General features: G+C 39.8%; 1 protein-coding gene across 1 annotated transcript in view; it reads right to left on the bottom strand.

The window, feature by feature from the left end:
* C5H4orf50 (chromosome 5 C4orf50 homolog) overlaps positions 1-19,993 on the bottom strand; it is an 81,391-nt gene that overhangs the window by 24,256 nt on the left and 37,142 nt on the right. Inside the window, exons 15-16 of the mRNA XM_032110299.1 lie at positions 8,437-8,552; positions 6,781-6,836 (exon numbers count right to left, since the gene is read on the bottom strand). Of these exons, the coding sequence (XP_031966190.1) occupies positions 8,515-8,552 (38 nt within the window). The 3' untranslated portion in view covers positions 6,781-6,836; positions 8,437-8,514. The remainder of the gene's footprint in view (positions 1-6,780; positions 6,837-8,436; positions 8,553-19,993) is intronic.

The raw sequence follows: 19,993 nt of genomic DNA, 5'->3' as shown, positions 1-19,993 counted from the left end.
TGCCTAATCTCTCAATTTATCTACACCTTTAGTGAACTGTCTTCTGCTATTGAAGTTCATGGAATTTTCCTAAACATACACTTAAGCAGTTTTGCTGACATAGCACTGTAGTGTACAGAGCAATCCCATCTCTATGGTGATATTAAAAATATCTGAAGCTATATAATGTATATTTTATTGTCATGAACCAAGTCAATATTTTCTTAAATCCCAGGCAATCATGTTCTGCCTCTGTTAAAGAATCCATGTGCTCCTTGTGTCCAAATTGAATCCATTAATCTCTGCTGTTTGTCACCTCCAGATTAAAGCTGATTTGCAACCAGAGACAGTGTAGTGTGCTCCTGGTGTTGGAACAAAGCTCTCTCTCAGGAGCCTCTACTTATGTACAAAGGGTGAGAATTGAATGTTTTATGAAGAGCATCACAAGTAAGAAGGAAATTGTGTATTCCTTCAAGCTTTGATTCTACCTAACTGAACTGCATTTCACTATTGACTTTAACAGGAGCTATTTTATGCTACTAAAAGCATGCAAATAAGTTAGCAGCAAATAACTTATTTGTACCAAGTTACACCAGTTTTATCAAGATTGTATGATTATGACAAAGACCATATGTTTGCAACTGTCTAAAAAGCATCTGATCATGAAATTCTGTTTGGTTTTCTTTCTTAGCAAATGTTTGCTTTTAAAGGCTTTTTGTATTTTGTGAAAAATATGTAGGAGAAAGAATTTTTTTCTTAGGCAATTCTTAAATATTTTGGTAGAGAGCACTGAAAGCAAGTTTGTCATAATAGAACCTGACCTACTGAGGTGTTTGAATTTACCTTTAATGAGTACAAAAACAGCTAAAACACAGTTAAAATGTAAAATTACCATTAGTATGTGCTTTGTCTAACTTAGCAATTGATGGAATGCAATAGGAGCAGGGAGAACAGAAAGCTGGTATTAAGGACTCAGTAGACATACTGTACAAGTTTTGATGCTTGATTTTGGAATAGCTTTAGTCTGATCTGATGAACTGAAACCCATCAGCAGCTGGAAAGCATTTTTCAGTATAGATTCACTTAGAAGAAAATAATTTTGCCTACTCCACTATTTTATATATACTGCAGCAGAGGGAATGAGCAGGGGATTAATTTCAAAAGTGTAAACTAAACACTCAGGCCAACACATGCAATCTGAGTGCCATTTAGGGATTAGAATGTGAGTCAAACACTTCTTATTAAAAAAAAAAGAAGTAGTGTCCATCAGCACTCACAGAATTTCGAATTCACCCAAGACAACTAGTTTTCTTCATTATTAGCTTTCTCTTCTATTCACTGCAGTATGATATTTGCCAAGGCAGTTTTCCATCTTACCTGATGTAGATTGAATGATACCTCTGTTAAAAAAGAGAGGGTGTTAAACTATACTAAAGATCTTCTAAAAATATTAAATCTGCATCTGTTGAATAAGCTATTGAATATAATCAGAGACTAAAGGCTTTGCATGAAAAATTTCAATTTAAGCTTTACAAGCATTAATTAAAAATAAACCATCAAACATGCAGAATCTACTGTTCAGCAATAAACACACAAGAATTACAGCTTTGTCATTTAGATGAGTAAATGACTTGCTTTGACTAATATACAGCATAAGCAAGGAAGACACCCCTCTCTTATTAGTCTGTATCAAGACTATTTCCTTTTACTATTTCATATCTGTCATCAAGACTAATGCTGCCAGAAATTGTGTGAAGTCAAGATTTTCCAGTTTTGATTTCAAAGGTAAAAACCAAAAATAAAAAATCCCAAATCAAACAAAGTTCTGTTTCAAATGAGTAAATTTGTGTCGTGCTTGTAATCCAGCAGGCTGAGTGACTGCGTTTTTGCAGCAATGGACAGCACAGTCTCTCCCCTCCCTTGGACATGTACTGTGCAGGGACACTTGATGTGGGAGTCATGTCCAATAAATTGGAGGATCTCCACCCTGGAGACACAACAGCAAAAAGGGAACATTACCAAGCATGTTCACACATGAACATCTGTCACTCTGTTCCGGGTTAAAAAGTCAGCTTTAGACCTAAGTACCTATGTTACAATATCACATATATTATTTTAAGATGCCAGACCTGCCACAGCTACTGTACTGAAGGGCTTGGTGGCTTGTCAAAAGCACTACAAAGCATTCCCAAAACTGAACCAGTAACAGCATTTAAACAACTGTCATTTCTTACTGATGTCAGCCTGTGCATGCAAGGGCACATAACAGCAGGAATTTATTAATTCCACTTGTGCTCTAGGATGAGTATAACGCAGAACTGCTCATGTCAAGGAAATCTCTGGGTAACCAGCACTGTATAATGGCTCTCCCAGCCAAACTCAGATGTCACACCTTGCAGAACAGGCATTCTTGGTGAGAAACTCTTTTCCTTCATGCAGTGCAGGAACCTGACTTTTAAAGGCATTTGAATTACCATAGAAAGACCTAGCTAAAATCTTTTTATCAGAGACCCTCTCTACCAGGCCAGCATTTTTCTTCACTCTTCACCAAGACATAATGCCTCTTACTTTCTTCAGAAAGAGAAATTGTAACTTTTTTAGCCAAGCTTCAGAAGATCCTCCAAACTTTGAACTCCCGGTATTTCTAACCCATAAGTCCCTACGTACTAGTTTTATTAAATCCTCAAAGCAAACTTTTCCATAGCTGAGTACTCTTTCACTGTGTCCTTACTAGCATTTTTTCATGTTACAGTGAATAAAATCACCTCCTAATCAGGTGATCTGAGGTTGTTCTTTATCTCCCAGCTACAGTAACCTCCTTATCAATCTGTATCAAATCCAAATATCTCAGAGTTAACTAGGACAGGAGGTTTGATTCTTAAAACTGAAATAAAACTCCCTCGCCTCTCACTTTCCTTAACAATTAATCCCAGCTTCGACTCCATCTGCTGTCACTTGGAACTTTAATGAGGCACTGAAACTCTGTTCTACTCAGATACATGATATCTACTCAGGAATCACAAACAGATGCTTCAGTTAAAAAAAAAAGCACTGGACCACTTTGTGCATTTCTGCTGAATAACCAATAAATGAATGTAGTACTGACCCTTTAGGGGTTCTTTGGTGTGAAAGTGTCTTCTTATTAGAACGTCCCTATATTTAAATTAAAGATGCTTTTGCAACAAAGAAAATAGCATGGACTCGGCACAGAGATGTTGTGGGGATAAACATTGGCATTAACTTTCCCATGACAAGCACAACTGCTGCCTTACAAGAGCTGGTGACAGGCTGGTGCTTTTCAGAGCAAAACTGAACTTCAAATCATGGGGCTTCTCTCCTACAACTGCCCGTGACATTTGTCTTCTCAGACAGCAAGCCAGAAACACCAGCAGTCTGAACACTGATTTGAAATGGACCCAGAGAGATTGAGTTTTCTAGGACAGCCTGGAAAGAGAACAAATACTAATGGCAAAATAAATGAGTTTTGTACAGCCTTTTTAGCAATACTACTCACTACACAACTTCTTGTGATACAATATTAGACCAAGCTAGTAAATGAGTACTGATCCTTTGCCTTGAAAGGAGTTTTACTTGATTGCAGCAGCAGAGATTGCTGTACTTCATGTGCTATGTAGTATATATAGGTAATGTATGGTATATGAAATGAGATACAGAGAGGTATAGCACTGAGTTTTCTTTTAATCTATAACACAAGAGTGTCAGAACACTTGTGAGCAATGCAGGTCTTAAATATTTGCCATTTAAAGACTTTATTATCTTCTTTAGAAAATTTTGAAATATATTTTTGGCAAAGTACTTCACTGCACTAGGTTTTGGCATCTGGACTCCTGCTGTAAAGACCTCACTAAAAGTCAATATATTGTTTATAAATTAAGTTAGTTATTTCATGCTAAAAAATATTACGGTTGCAAGTCTATGATCTCAATCTTTCAGGGAACTAAATGTTAATGGCACTGAAAAAAAGTTCTCTTGTTCCTGTGGGACAGAATACTATAATATCCATGACATAAAAATGCTAGTATTTCACAGCCCTTGAGAGAACCCTACTCCCTTCACAGCACCTGCAAGGGAGCAATTAGTATCTGTGAGAATGTCACATGACACAGAAAGAAATGATCTTGCCTATTGTAATTTTTATTGGCAGACGCTAGCTCACTGGCGTGAGGTGCTGGAAGAGACCCCTGCAGCAGAGATGAGGTGGAGTGGGGGCAAAGGGACAAAAACCCATATGTCACATGGCTATATAGTTTCCCCTATTTCTTCTCGTAGTTTTATCACCCACACAGTTGGCAGAGAAAGGAACCAGTATCTGCAGTGGAAGAAGGTATTGAATTTCCAAGGACAGATGCAGGGTACTGACACAAGAAACAAAGGGTCAAAAGAGCATTTTTAGATCACAGGCTGAATCAAATCATTCCAGATGATTAAGATTTCTGGGAAAGAGAACACAAAGGCAAAGCAGCATAGATAACGACTTCATAGAATTTGTTTTGAATAATATTCAGGTTTAACTATAGCTCAGAGAAATACACCTAATCTTGGTGTACTCAGAGTAATAACTGCAAATGATGCTCCTAAAGAGCTGCCATAACAGACTCAGAAGCTGCCTCAGCATTCAGAGCTCACAAAGCACAGAGAAAGCTGAGCAGAAGCAATGCTACCAAGGGCAAACTGACTGAGTCTCATCCCACTGCTTAGGATGAGTAACTTGATGTCTGCCAGGGGCTCACTGGGGGCAGAACCACAAATCCCAGCAGAAGCTAAGGTGTGCCTGAGAAGGCACATCACATACTGCGTGCTGGGAACCCACCTCAGTGCGCCAGGAGAGCCCCTGAGCAGCCAACCAGCTCAGAGACACTGATGAGCCCTCAGAGGAATTTCAGGAAAAGACAGGAAAATTTATGTGCAATACCAAGTACTCTTGGCTTGTTTCACGCTTTTTTCGGCAACGCAGTGTTTGGTGTTTATTTGTTTACATTGCTTCTAAAAAGTGAAGAAAGCATGAGAGCATTAGGGGTGTTCAGGGAGAAGCTCACCCATCTCTATCAAATTATGCAGGTCAGTGGTTGCTCCAGATTAAATATTAATAGAAAAACTAATGTCTTTCAGCAAAGACTTGGGTTACCTTAGTACTTGCTGAACTCATGGCAGACTTCCTCAGTTCCTCATCTGGGTATAACCATGGCAGAAAACAAAAACAGTTAAGAAGGTGATGTGAAAAGCACATGTTTATATGATTTAATATAGGATGGATAACTACCTTTGGTGCTCACGAAGTCATAGCTGGTTATTACAGGGTGATCTATGTTCCATAGCTTCTACTTAATCCTGATTTGATTAGATGGACTCAAGGGCAAGTAGATCTTCTGTCAGACTTGGAGACAAACAACATAAAAGCCTCTCTGACCCCAGCACAGCTGTGGTATTCACATGGCTGACTAGAAATTGTCCTATTAAAGCTTTCTAATATCTGGTTTCAAGCTTATCCTCTGATTCACATCCATCAGTTACTGCAGAAAGGCAACAAGCTAAGTAATATATATGTAAACAAAGACAGTAATATATATGTAAAAATTGAAAAACCTAGGCTAAGTATATTAGGCTGAATCCTATCGTCATTATTCTTCTTCCCCTCCTCCCCACATACATATTTAGGTAACTGACTTGCTTAAGCATCTCTAAATAATTAAACATCTTTAGCATTCAGGCAACTCTCAGGCTAATTTCAAACAAAAGATAAATTTCCAGGCTTTCACAGGAAGCAACTAGATTGGTCTGCCTGTGCCTGTGCTACTGAAAGCCACAGGAATCCCTCTGACCTGACCCAGTATTCATTGCACAAATGAAGTGGCACATATACATGCCAGTTCCCCTCTGCTTGGGGCTGTGCAGATATATCCAAATTCTCTTTTAAGTTGGTGTGTACACCTTCAGTCCATTCAGCTAACTTGGATCATTTGGATTTAATTTAAGCTTTGCCCGGCAAAGTGCAACTTAATCATCAGGAAGCAGTGGATTTCAAATGGACTGCTCAAAGAATCAGCTCATAGTTGCTGCTGAGCAAGGGCTTCAGCCATGAAACTGAAATTTCTGTTTGCAAAAAATTCTCCTGAGTACCACAGTATAAACACTGACCAAAAAAACTGGACACAAACATACGGCAACTGTGAGCAAAAAAAATGCAACTACTATCTTATTCTGATGGAACACAAACAATTTAAACAGCCTAAAGATCTGTTTCTAAATGTGCATGTTTATAGTGACATCTTAAACATCGAGCTACAGTAGGGGTTACTGTATGAATAGTAAAGAAAATGGGACTACTATTGTCTTTAATGAGGCAGGACCAAGGCCTTGATAAGAAGATGGAAACAACATGCCTCTGAAAGTTCATAAGCCATTTCAGATAACACTTGCATAAATCCAAATGACAGGATGACTAGGAGTAGTGATGTTACACTCATAGGGACTGTGTTTAGAGAAATGGAAAGGGCAGCAAAGATACATATTTAAAATTAATGTGCACAGGAAGATGTTGAAGAACTGCAAAGAGTACATAATTTTAAACTACAGATAATAATAGCAGAACACTCTGTGTACCCTTAATATTGCATCTATACCAAAGCAGTATAAACAAGAGAATGTACTAAATTTATATATTGATAATAGAATGCATTTTAAATAATTAATCAGAAAGCTATTTCAATTTTCATATGTAAGAAAGAGCCAAGTGATCCTGACTCAGTCAGCACAGATATGCTGGTTAAAATGAGCACATACCTAGACCCACGTGAGCTGCAGCAAGCACTGTCTCCCGTCCAGCCAGTTGCCAGGAGCTGTGAAAAATGGTTAACAGCATTGCAGGTCTCCAGAGGGAGTGAAATGTGAAAGGGGCATAATGCGGCAGACAGAGGAAACACTGAAAGTGAGGAAACTCTGATTTGTGAAACGGGAAGATGGAGCAGCAGGGAAGTTCTCAGAATCTCATAAGGAATCCAGTAGCATGTTTCCTCCATGAATAGTGATCTAAGTTTTCAGGCAACCAAAGGATCAAAGTCCGGACTGTGAACTCTCATTTTTGTAGAAAAGTATCTCTTTCAAGCCTACACAAGCTTTCAGTAGCTAGATCAATGTAAATTATTGTGTCTGTTAATGAATATAGGACTCCTGCATGTCCCAGGTAACCAGTATGGCACCTTTCACAAGTACTAAATCTATTTAGAATCACAGAATCATTTGGGTTGGAAAAGACCTTTAAGATCATCAAGTTCAACCATTAACCCAGCACTACCAAGTCCACCAGCAAACCATGCTCCTGAGTGTCACATCTGCACATCTTTAAAATACCTTCATATTCTACCACTTCCCTGAACAGCCTGTCCTAGTGCTTGACAACCTTCTCTGCAGAAATTTTTCCTCATATCCAATGTAAACCTCCCCTGGTGCAACACTGAGGCCATTTCCTCTCCTCCTGTCACTTGTTACTGGGAGAAGAGGCCATCCCCCACCTGGCTACAAGCTCCTGTCAGGTAGTGGTAGAGAGTGATAAGGTCCCCCCAGAGCTGCCTTACTCCAGATTAATTAATACATAACTCAATCTCCCATTAAAATCACGACAGCTTTTATTACATTTATTTGTATTGGGTAAAAATGTGTAAACTCTTCCTTCTTGATCTGAAAGGATCCAGTGCTTAGTGCACTGCCCTTGGATTTAGACCAGATTTTGATACCCTGTTTTGCTACGGACTATGCACAATTTTGGACTTAATCTCTTTGTACCTCAGTAAAGGATAAAGCTGCTGTATTTCAAGGGCATGTGGAGTGTGCTAAGTTCCTCACTAGGACTGTGTGGATCTTGAATGCAATCAAAGCAAGCATTACACAGCTCAGAGAGGCAGGTAAATAGCTGATGCGAATTGGCTGACTCAGCAACAGTGCACAACCTGAGTCCTGACCAAGTCCAACTGATGGACCAGAACCAATGAGAGCAAGAATTCCAGCCTTCTAAAGTGAATAGGAAATATAAATAAGCATGGTATTTCAGCTAAAAATATAATAAATACATTAAGAACATTTTTAAATAATATATTTTTAAACTATTATGATGTTTTAATATCATAAATGATGATATTTATTTCTACTTAGTTTGCTGGCTTCATTTTTTTTTTTTTGGTAAGGCAACAGAATAGATTATATGTCAGTGACCATTGTGCAAAAAATGACAGATGTGGGTTTGTCACCAGAAATGGTTCTATTGACTTTATTGAGTGTTTCAAGATCGATGTGCTGTATTTGAAATTTAACACTCCTAAAAATTAGCATAGAGGGTTTGCTCTATCTAAATGAAACCAAAAAAATAAAAGAATAAAAATTAAATAAAACTTACTTATTTACTGTTGAGATAAACCACTAAATATTCATTTTTATTGAACCTACCTTGCATTCTGCATTGTCAGTTGTTGCACCACCCTAGTTCATCCACATCTCTGAACATCAGGATGCCTCTCTCCACTGTTAAATAATACAGACCAAACCAACTGGTAAACTCATCCCTGGAGAGAAAACAAAAATCATACAACAAGAAGAGTCTTTTCATTAGTTTTTTCAATCACTGACATAGTGTAAAAGCAGGCACTGGAGTTTTTGCTTTAGTGAGGAAAGTCAATTTAACAGTGTCCCCAGTTCAGCACAACATTTCATCTAAGTTCATACTATTAAGTCAGTTGTTACCCCCCTGGCCAATACAGCATTCCAGTTACAATGCAATTTCAGCACATGCTTTGAATGCTTTGGTTCAACGGGGACACAGCTTTCAAGTATCAACCACTACTGACCCACACTGTGATTTTTCCCTATTAATTCCATATGGAGATTAGAAAAACGCTACTTATATCAGTCACTATCTTCAGCTTTAGCTAGGCAGTCTAATAAATTTGCATTAAAATATTGCATCACGTGGTAGTAAAATTACTTTAATAAAAAGGGACTTTTATTTAACAGACAAAATAGTGAATAAAGAAATGCAGGTGTAATAGAATCGGATGGAATAAAAAGACAACATCTGAAATAAATAGTTGCTAAATTCACAAGGCAGGAATGTGAGAAACACAACACTTCAACTGGAAAAAGCTGACTGTCTTTCTTAATATTCAACAGTACGACAAGTGAGACTTTGGGGTAGAAATGTGACCTAAAGACATAAAGACTTTGGCTTTAAAAGTTCCATCGGAACAGGTAGTAACTGAAAAGGCAAGAGGAAGCCTGGAGATGTTAATTGTGTGTACACAGCTTAAAAAGGTTGACAAGAAGAGACGCTCATTCTGTTTTTCCTATTTAATTTGCCCTTGACTGTAGTAACCTGAGACAATATGTAAAACTGAGGATTTCCAGAGTGCAAAATACTTTGGAGCCATACAGGAGACAGAACATGAGAAATGTCATGTATATCAAATGGAAGTACTTAACCAAAATACAAAAATAAAAGGTGTTTATTTTGTAATTTAGTTCACCATCCCACTACTTATCCTGTGTTCCTATGACAAGGAACACAGATTACAATATTTATTATACCTCCAAAAGTCTTCCTGTGCTCTGGAATTGACTCAATGAGTACTCTATCTTAATTAAAAATAGAGAAAAAATAGTAAGAGACCATTTACAATAAAAACTGCAATTTTGAAGGAGAGAGGTTTTAGGACTTTTCAAAAATGTTTACTCTATATAGTATGACATGAAATGGCTTTGGAAATTTGATTCCAAAAGCTGCGAGTAAACTAAGATGCTGTTTGCTAGACAGATTCTTTTGCAAACTTTACACTCTGTAGTGAAGACTCATTCTTTGGCAAGAGTACACCTTGCCAAAGTGGAGAGGGAAACCGGGAATGACAATGGCCAGGATGCACTGACTGGTAACAGGTTCATGGCAAAATGGTTCTTAACATGTAACTAAGAGTGGGGGTCCTTTCCATGGAATACTGCAAAGAGAAAAAGTTCATATGGGTTCAAGAGAGACTTCACAATTTAATAGAAGGAAAATCTATCAAGGTTCACTGACCGAATAGAAACCAACTCTGCTTCAGGAAGTCCTTGAGTAGAAAATTATGAAAGTCCTGGAGAGGACCAGTCTGCTCCCATCTCTTTCCCAAGGTATCTGCTTTCAGCTGCTGGCTCATTTTTTTATGGGTCTTTCTTTTCTGGCAATAAGCATATTTCTGTCCTATTCACAAACAAGTCTGCTTTCTCTAAGCATAAGAAAAAACACAACAATCTGGCTATTTGACTTCACTAGTTGTGTTCTAGTATATGCCTACAAAACACGAGGGTAACTTTGCAAGTAAGAATAAAGCCAATTTTTAAGCAATTATGCCTTAGAGTAATTTGAATGCTGCAACTTATTTGCTTACAGGATGCCCACGCCACAGTGTCAGCATGTGTGGGGGTACCACACAAGCGCAACTTGCACAAGCCCTGTCCTGCCACGACTCAGCAGCAGCAAAGCCCCTTTTGGCAGCAGTAGCCACTGCTGTCTCATAACTAAAAGGTCTGAAAAAGACCTAAAATAAATTCTTAATGATGCTGCCCACTTTAATAACTCATTAAGGGCAGAGATATTAGCCAGATCCAACTGTCACACATCACCAGGACTGAAAAAGCCATGATCTGTCTGGATAAAATCTTAGAGAGCACAAAGAGAGCTCTAAGGGCTCTGGCAAAGGAAGGAAATTTCAGCTGGCTGTTTAACTTGTGTTAGCTAACCAGACACTACCTGTGTCTCAGTTACTTTCAGAAGAAGAAAAACAGAAAATCCCCAACTGCAACTGAAGTGACACAGAAGTAACCAACATCAGCTGTCTCTATGTGAAACCAGGTGTTGCATTTGTCACAGCTAGTCTATGAAAAGGCTCTCAGCTGAAAATGTGTTGTCACAGGGTTTCTGGAGCAGCCAGGTGACCAAACAAAATTAGCAGGAACTCCTGCCTAGACAACATCTGTTTCCTCATTCTGACCCATTCCCTCCCTCCCTCCCCCAGGAAGTCCTTCAGCCAGGCACACGTGCTTTCCCTTCGGAATCAACCCACATGAAGATTTCTCATTCTGGCCGTTTGCTGTGGAGGGACAAAGGCCTCCAGCACGATGAGACTGAACTTCATATGAAAAATGTTTACATTGACTGTCTCAGCCATGAATTTTTGAAACTCTGGGGAACAGAAGGAGGCTCCACACTGCCTCCTTTTCTCCCCCTTTTGAAGCATAGCCTAATGTATCACATGACATTTTCTTCTTTTAATGCATCTCTAAGAAATCTAATAAAAACTGGGTTTTCTCCCTTTTAATTATCACATGAGCCACATACATACAAGACAATCCAGAACTATGGTTCACCCTGAATATTATTTCAGTTATTTTGCTGAAAACGCTCCATGCCAACACCAATTTGGAGAAAGACAAGCAATTACTGCCATTATTTTTTCCCATATAGGTCATTAAGCAGTATAAAAAGCCTTCTATCCCTGAAGGAAGCTGACAAATCATAATGTTCCGGGCTTTAACTACGCTTTACTGAAGAATTAAATGTGTGCTAAGTATATATACAATTTATAAAACATAACCATCACAATTGAGAAACAAGGATTCACATACAAATTTTTGTCCTTCCTAACACACATTTGCCTGTTTTTCTTCTAGTGCTTCTGACTCAACACAACTTCATCTCTTTTTCCACCAACCTCCGCTTCTGTTCCTGGATAGATTTGTGTTTCCATTATTTCCTCTCTTAAATCTTTTTCCTCTCCCTCCTCACCTCCTTTAAAATGAGTATGAAAGAAACTTATAGCCAACCCAACCCGCTAGCCTTAAATCCTTCATAATTTCACTGTGACTTGTGGACTACATGAATAATGAAACTCCCTGTCACCAGAAACCTAACCAACACTCTTTTTCATCCCCTCCTGTCACATGACAGTTATGAGCACTCCTGATGCATACAGCCAGCCAAGCCAGCATGGAATCCTTTTTTTCCAGATAAATACTTTGTTTACAACCACATGAAATTTCAAAACTTCCCAGCAGAGAGATCTGTATCACCTTACTGGGAAAACCTTGTGTTTGGGGCACTGGTGGGGCCCCCCTTCGCATATCAGATGCAGGCTGTGAAAGAGGCAAGTGCCTTCCTACCAGCTGCCTGTGACATGGCTCTGTTCACTGGTGCAGACTGTTAAAGGTCAGAACACGGAAAAAAAACCTATTTTCTGAAAGTCAGGAATTGTCTTTTGGATTGCACATCCCAAACGTGAAGTCCACCATGTAAGCAGGCAGAGCTTGCTCTGTCTCAGATTACTCGTGTGCAGTCTACCAACAAGTAGATAGGACAATGGAAATAAAAAAAAAAAGCTTTGAAATCCAAAAACTCACTGATGAAATACGTGATTGACAAGGCACTGAAATCCTCTGAGGACCAGACCCTAAATGAAGTTTAACTGAATCAGGGTAAGCCTCTGTTGAAATTGGAGTGTAATCATCCTTCTCAGACTTCTCTAGATCACAAGTACCTGCAAGCTGGAGTTCTCAATTTACAGCTGTTTGATAAATATGAAAATGAGTAAAAATTCCAGGTGCAAAATGCTAAGGAGCAATTGCTGCTAAAATCACAGCTCTGGTACTGAATTAGTGCATTTGGAAGCCATCTGTGCTCTTACAGATCTGATTACAGGTGGCAATTTTGCTGATAGTGGCAAATGATTATCAGTGGCAGCAAAAAAAGGCTGTTTTAACTCTGAACTGTTCTGTGGATGAATTTGCAATCAAGCTGTCTGGGCACATCCACCACAGCAGACTAAAAAGGAGAGAATAAACAATATCCATGGCCTACTAGTAAGAAGAGGATGAAGGAGGTGTGGCCCTAAAACACCAGGCACTGATTCATACCCTTTTCCTAAGTTTTGCACCTTTCCTCAGCTCCAGGCAGTCACACAATATCCCATTTCTGCAGGATTACATCATGTGGGCTTGGCAAATGAAAAAAAATTCAAACTTGTTTTTCATGAAGAAAATAGGGTTTTCCTCTTAAACTACAACTGTTCCTTCCTGCTTTTATGTGCAGGGATATTGGAAAGAGATTTCTACACTTTTCCAAAGGTTTTAGACACAAGCACTTCCAAAAAAAAACTACCATGCAGAGAACAGAATAACTTTTCAACTGAAAGTATTCCAAGGAAAAAGCATCAATGCCTATCTGCTTATTGAACTTGGGTACCTCATGACATTTTGGGAGGGAGGAATTCCCGCTGGAATGAATGTGCTCAGTGAGGGGAGCAGGGTACAGACCTGTCTGCCTACCCAGGGTGCCAAAGTGAATCAGCTCTGATGTTTTGTCTCTGATACACAAGTCTTATCAAAAGCTAATTAAAAATGTTACAAAGGCACAAGATCCAGTAGTCCTGGGGCAGTGGCAAAACCACAGCATGAACCATTGTCACCTCACTGTACTAAGAAAACAGTTTCTCTTTGGTTAGCTGAGATGACATTATGATTATAATGATCCTCTTAATGTTTAGAATACTTCACTGTTCCAGAGGGAGAATCTTGAGGTAGAACTTGCTTAATTTACGACACAGATTGCATGACTTGGATCCCACAATAGCCTGGAGTCACGCTTGCAGACTTCCATTCCTCCAGCATGGTCAGGCCCAGAGGAACAATGATAATTCTGGTCTCATTACAGCTAACTTGCTTTCTGCTCCAACAAGCAAGGTTTCTTTTGGTTTAGTAAATTAACTAGTACCTATCTATACAGAATAATGGGAGTCTTTCCCCTCTCTTACTGATTTCTGGGAAAAAAAGAAAAAAGAATATTCAACCCACATCCCAACCCACCTAGGAATTAAGACTTCTTACAGGATCTAAAAAAAAAAAAGATATATGAACAACATTTGTAAATGTATTAATGTATGTCCATATGGAAGGAAAAGCTAAACTGTCCTTTTCTGTGAAAGAAACTCAACAGATTGCCTAGAAATAGGCAGCTCCCATTCCCTTCACTGAGGGAAGCAAATGCCATCCAGATGGAAATTATCAAATGGATCAAACAGCTACATTTTATTCCCATATGATCTTTGTTCTACTTATCACTCATTATACCAGGAAAATTATTTTTCCTATAGCCCAAATATAGTAAAAAAATATTATTTATTGCATGCTCATTCAAAATATTCTGTATTGACGGTTTCCCTGATGAGATACCAACCTTGGCACACAGAAAGGGTGAGAAGAAAAGCGTCCTTCCTAATGAGAACATTCCTTTAAGATCTGTGGATTCTGTTAATTCCCACACTGTCCTGGCAGATCTGCAGCCGCTTCCTGATGCTCAGAGTGATGAAATGCCCCTTCAGCAGCCCTGCCACTTGCCAGGCTTTAAAAAGGGGAATACTACCAAGTCCCAGGAAAACCACATTGAGGTTCTTCAGCTACTTTTATTTATACTGTCCAATGGGTAAATACTTCAGCTGTAAATTTGCATGGAATAAAACCTAAATTTAAAAATCACAAGGAGTCCTCATTTTTGCCCTTAGTGATTATGTAGGGCAAATATAATCAAATTCAGTAATTTAGGGGTCATTTTCAAAGACGTAAGAGGCGTTAGTTACCACTTAAAGGCAATGAAATCTGAATTTGTAGTTTTTTCTTATGACTTTGAGAAATTTCTGTAACATTTTATGTGGCAAAAATCACATTTGTTTAACATGTCCTCCTATAAATTTCTGATTATATAGATGGATAATTATCCTATTCTCTTATACAAGCTCTAGCTATTTAATTATAATATGATCTTCTTTTAGCCTGAAAACCTACAGCAGCACAAGTAAAGTCTTATATGAGGACATAAAATGGTTAACAGCTGTGGCTGACTGACAGGATTAGATCAAGAGCATCTAATCTAACTGGGCCATGTAACACTACCTTTTATTTCGCATTAATCATTGAACACGAGTTCAACTGTGTCATAGCTCGTTCAAGTGGGCCTATAAATTAGGCAATAAATTAAAAGTTGATTTTTTAATGTTGTGGTCACTAACAGATAACACTGGGTTCAGGTGCAGCAATCCAAAAATACAAAGGATCCCACAGCTCCATGGGTACTGATAATCAAGGAGGACTTCAACAAGCAGAGTCAGATATTTTGTACAACACTGTGACTCGGTAATTAGTCCCAAAACAGCCATTCGGAAGCAGGAAGAAGCCCCCAACATTAGCTTCCAGAGTATGCAGTCGAGAGATGCAAAACAATGTATTGCTACAACCTCTGTTCAAGTGAGACCTCAAAATTAGTAATTGATAATAAGCTGTATATCATGTCATTTCTAATAAAACTTACAGACAGGACAACCTCTTCTAAGGGAAAAGCTAAGCTAAAATAATTAAACATGAATGTTTTTACATTTTCAAAGGATCAGATTTATCCACAACAGAAGTTATTACTCCTAATAATACTGCTAAGGCAATTGTCTTATTCATATCCTATTTGTCTATAAAATTTACAGTGTAGCCCAGTACTGCAGAAGACAGTATGTTTATTTCAAAACAGACATGGAGTGTTTGTTTTCATGCTAGAGTTTAGATTTTTTTTTCCCCAAGGACCACTACTAAACAGAGAAAAAGCCTTCTTTTCAAAATGGTTTATTAAATTGAAAGATGTGTCTTGACAATCACATTATTCTTTCCCCAGCATCCAGTTTGCCAGTGCAAAGAGCAGCACTCATTCTTAGCTGACATGTCATCTTCCATAGACTTGCAGGAGTTTGAGCAACTGCTTTTAATTTAGGAGCAGCAGAAACCACTTCCCTCCTGCACACTCTGCAAAGCTCCCAAGGAAGCATACCAACAAGGAATTGTTTTAATATCACCTTACTTAGGACACAGAAATTAAGAAGAACACAAAAGAGGTCAGAAGCCCTCTAAAGGAAACACATGTGCTTAGGTGATTTCCCAGGAGAACAGCAGTGCTGCAGCCACTAATCCACTGTAGAAAACTCTCCCCAGCTCAGGCTGAATTCATGTGTTTGAATACACTATTTTATAAGCTTCTGCCCTCTGTTCTGCATTGTCCTCTTTTACACTACTCAAGAGCAAGCATGCACAAGTGGAGTGCACAGTTCACAAAGAACAATGAATATGGCTTATTAGCATGCAAAAGCTCCCGAGTATTAGTACTACACCTGGCATATGCTCAATGCCTCACTTGATGAATGCTGCCTCTGATCTCCTGGGGCCTTGGGAGAATCTGTCAGGTCAACAAGGCTTCAGATCTACATGCACATTTTATTTCCTGTTTAATCTATTTATAAACTGGTACCTAAACATTTTACAGTGAACCCAGAGTTTGTGACTGTAAATTAAGACAAAACTATACAGTTAGTCCAAGCTGTAAGTATGGAGGAAGAGTCCTCAGGCAGAACATTCAAAAAAGCCCAGACAGAACAACACAAAAGAGAGGCTCCCAAGTATTAATGTCCATTTTCTCTTCTATGAAGATTACTCTGGTGTTCAGAGCAGTCACCTAGGACTTAGGAGGAAGACTGCAAGTTTTTGTCCTGCTAAGCACTACCAGGCCACCACAACCAAGCACTAAATGACCTTGCTCACTTAACTGCTAAAGTATTTTGGGCAGGAATCACTTCTCCTTTTTCCTGCAGTAGACTGGACATCTGAGGTAGTTCCATTCCACTCATCTTTACAGTCAGTGAATTGAAAAGGCACCTCTAGAGTGCAGATCATCTTGCCTAGTTTAGACCTACATTATGATGAGATGAATCCTGTCCTGTAGGTCAAGTGATGATTTCTTGTCATGACTGCAGGGACCCCAAGAGACTAACTCAGACTTACAGATGTTCCAAGGAATCCCAATCCTTGGAGCATGACTTAAGCTTAGCTCCTAAACACATGGTAACCAACTCCCTGCCAGGGAGACAGACACCTGACAATCTCTGCTTGAAGGTCTGCAGTGTTGGCTGAGCTGTAAGCAATAAAGAGCTTAATTCTGTAGCCTGATAAAGATGTCTTGTCACCAGAGAAGAACCAGAAAATGTTGAATCAATTGTCTGTCCACATGAAAAAGTCAGTGCAAATGGAAGTCTCAGAGTCAACTCTAAGGGGGACAACAGGAATGTGCTGGTCTGGGAAAGGTGCAGATGTCAGATATAACAATCACAGAACTACACAACACTATGAGTTGGAAGGAACACAGCAGGATTGTAAAAGTCCAACTCCTGGCCCTGCACAGGACAGTTCCAAGATTTACACCTTGTGCCTGAGAGCATTGTCCAAACACTCCTTGAACTCCGTCAGGCTGGTGCTGTGACCATTTCCCTGGAGAGCCTGTCCCAGTGCCCAACCATCCTCTGGGTGAAGAATCTTTTTCTAAAATCCAATCTAAACCTCCCCTGACACATCTTCAGGCCATTCCTTCAAATCCTGTCACTGTCACCACACAGCAGAGATCAGTACTTGCCCCTCCTCTTCCTCTCACAAGGAAGCTGGAACTGCAATGAGGTCTCCCCTCAGTCTCCTCCAGGCTGAACAGACCAAGTGACCTCAGCTGCCCCTCACATGGCTTCTCCTCAAGGCCCTTCAGCATCTTTTAGCCTTCCTTTGGACACTCTAAGAGCTTTATATCTTTCTTATATTGTGGCGCCCAAAACTGCACACAGGATGTCACCTGATTTTGCTTCCACTGCTCATACACCCCCCTTTTTTGCCTTATCTCCAAAGGAAAATCCCTGCTCAGCCAAGCCAGCCTTCTGCCTCATCTGCTTGACTTGAAACATTTAGGAATTGCCTACTCCTGTGCCCTTAGGAGGTGGTGCTTAAAAACTGACCAGCAGAGATGGACCCCCACATCTGCAAAAGCTTTTTCTCAGGGAACCTTACTCACTAGTTCCCTGAGCAGTCTGAAGTCTGCTCTCCTCGTGTCCAGGGCTCAAGTTTTGCAGGCACTTTTCCTCCTGTTTAAAACCAGAGATTTTAAACTCAATCACTTAATGACTGCTGTGGCCAAGACAGCCACCAATCTCCACTTCGCTCGAGACCTTCTCTGTTAACAAGCAGCCAGTCAAGGAGGGCATCTTTCTTAGTTGCCTTTCTTATGATTTAGAGGAGTCTCTTAGTTCCTCAAAGAGTAATTTATCAGTGTCATTGGCCTGGCTAGGCAGTCTATAGCAGAGTCCCATGATCACATCCACATTATTTGTTAGCAAGTAGTGTTTTTTTCTGGCTCTTCTAAGCATCATCACACAAGGTACTTTCTGTATGAACCCAACTCAGTCCATGTAGTAGACCGTGATTCTTGCCCACACCAGCTGCAGCTTTGTTTCTTAGGTTTCAAAACCCTGAAGAGGTCATTGCCTCCAACATGCTCTCCAGCACCCACTCAGGGCCAGCCACCTGCAACCCACCACTTATTCTGCAGAATCAGTGCACAGCTCCTTCCGTGGTCATCTACTCTTTAGCAGATTCATTGTGACAGAAATGGTTTCTGGTTATGCTCAGTAGCTATAGGATACAGAGAGTACACTTCTGCCTTGCAAAATGATGAGGCATCCAGATCATATAGGAGCCATATAAAGTAGATTTGTTATTTATTTCTACCAAGCTCAGGTACATCAAATGAGCCTGTCTGCTCATTCATAAACAGTCATTCGCAAAAGATCCTCCACCTACAAAAGGTCTCTAACTAACTGTTAATTCAGCAGCCACATCATATTGGTGATCACACCCAGCAGAGAAAAGGCACATAAATTGTAAGGGTAGCAGGGATGAGCAGAGCCCAGTCCCTTGCTATCCACAGGGCAGCTACATTATGGAGTACACTTTCTCCTACAAATCAGCTCCTCTGAGAGACAAGAACAGCCTCGTCCCCAGGCAAAGCTCTCTGTGCAAAGAGCCACAAATTATCAGTACCCTTCAGCTAGGCAGCCTCACCCCTAGAATTTAAACCCCTTTCCCCAGAAGGGACTGTCTGCAGCCAGCTGGAAACAGAGATGTGGCTGCTGAGAAACAGAGTCCCCAGCCCACAGATGGGAAAGCAGGGAGGCAGCACTCAGCAGATGGTGGGGGCAAGGGACAGCCATGTTCTCTCTTTTTAGCTGCAGCTTTCAGTGAGGGTGAGAAAGAATCGCTCACAATTTTCAGCCCTGGAGCCACATTACAAAAATCAGCAACGTGCTCCAGGTGCTTCCCCATTAAAGGAGGCTTTGCCAGCCAGCCATATGCTGAGAAGCCACGGCACTTCAAATTCCAAATTGTCCAAATACAATTAATACAAGTCCAACCAAAACAAACTCCCAGCAATCTTTTACTGAAATTCCCTTTTGCTCCATGTTCTCACACCATAATCAAAAACACAGTGACTAGGCAGAACAGGCAATATCTTAATTTCTGAGTAATATTTATTAAATATTCCCACAAACCCATGAAAAAAAGAACTCTCTCTCCATCCTTAGACACTTGACCTAGTTCACTAATGGCTTGAACACACAGTCTCAGTGCCTGGGAAGCCAGGCTCACAGCTGCTCTGGATCACCAGGCTGAAACTGAGCTGCTCTTGCACCCTGCTGAACCTGACCCACCATCTGTAACACGATCTTCTTGCTCTTTTTCCTTTATTTTTCTTTTTTCTCTACTTTTTTTAAAGACCTGCTTACTTCACAAGTCATAGCTTTTCCTCTCAAGAACTTTCCACACAACATTAAGATTTCTAAAGGTAGATAGTTTATGCTACATGAAATATGACAGTGGCCACAGTTCAAGAGACCTTTAACAAGGGTGCTAGTCAGTCTGGCTCCCACCATGGGCACCTGATACTTTCCCTAGTGGTGCCTAACTCCTACGCAGCAAAGGCTCATTGGTTTATGCATATAAAAGCAAAATTGTGCTAACAGTATTTTATACAACCACTCATCCTTTTTTTTCCCACTCTTTCAGTGGCAAAAGAGACAACAGG

The sequence above is a fragment of the Corvus moneduloides genome, chromosome 5 (genome assembly GCF_009650955.1).
Source record: "Corvus moneduloides isolate bCorMon1 chromosome 5, bCorMon1.pri, whole genome shotgun sequence".
Taxonomy (NCBI): domain Eukaryota; kingdom Metazoa; phylum Chordata; class Aves; order Passeriformes; family Corvidae; genus Corvus; species Corvus moneduloides.
Note: the sequence above shows the minus strand (reverse complement) of the source record. Positions and strands in the feature narration are given on the sequence as shown.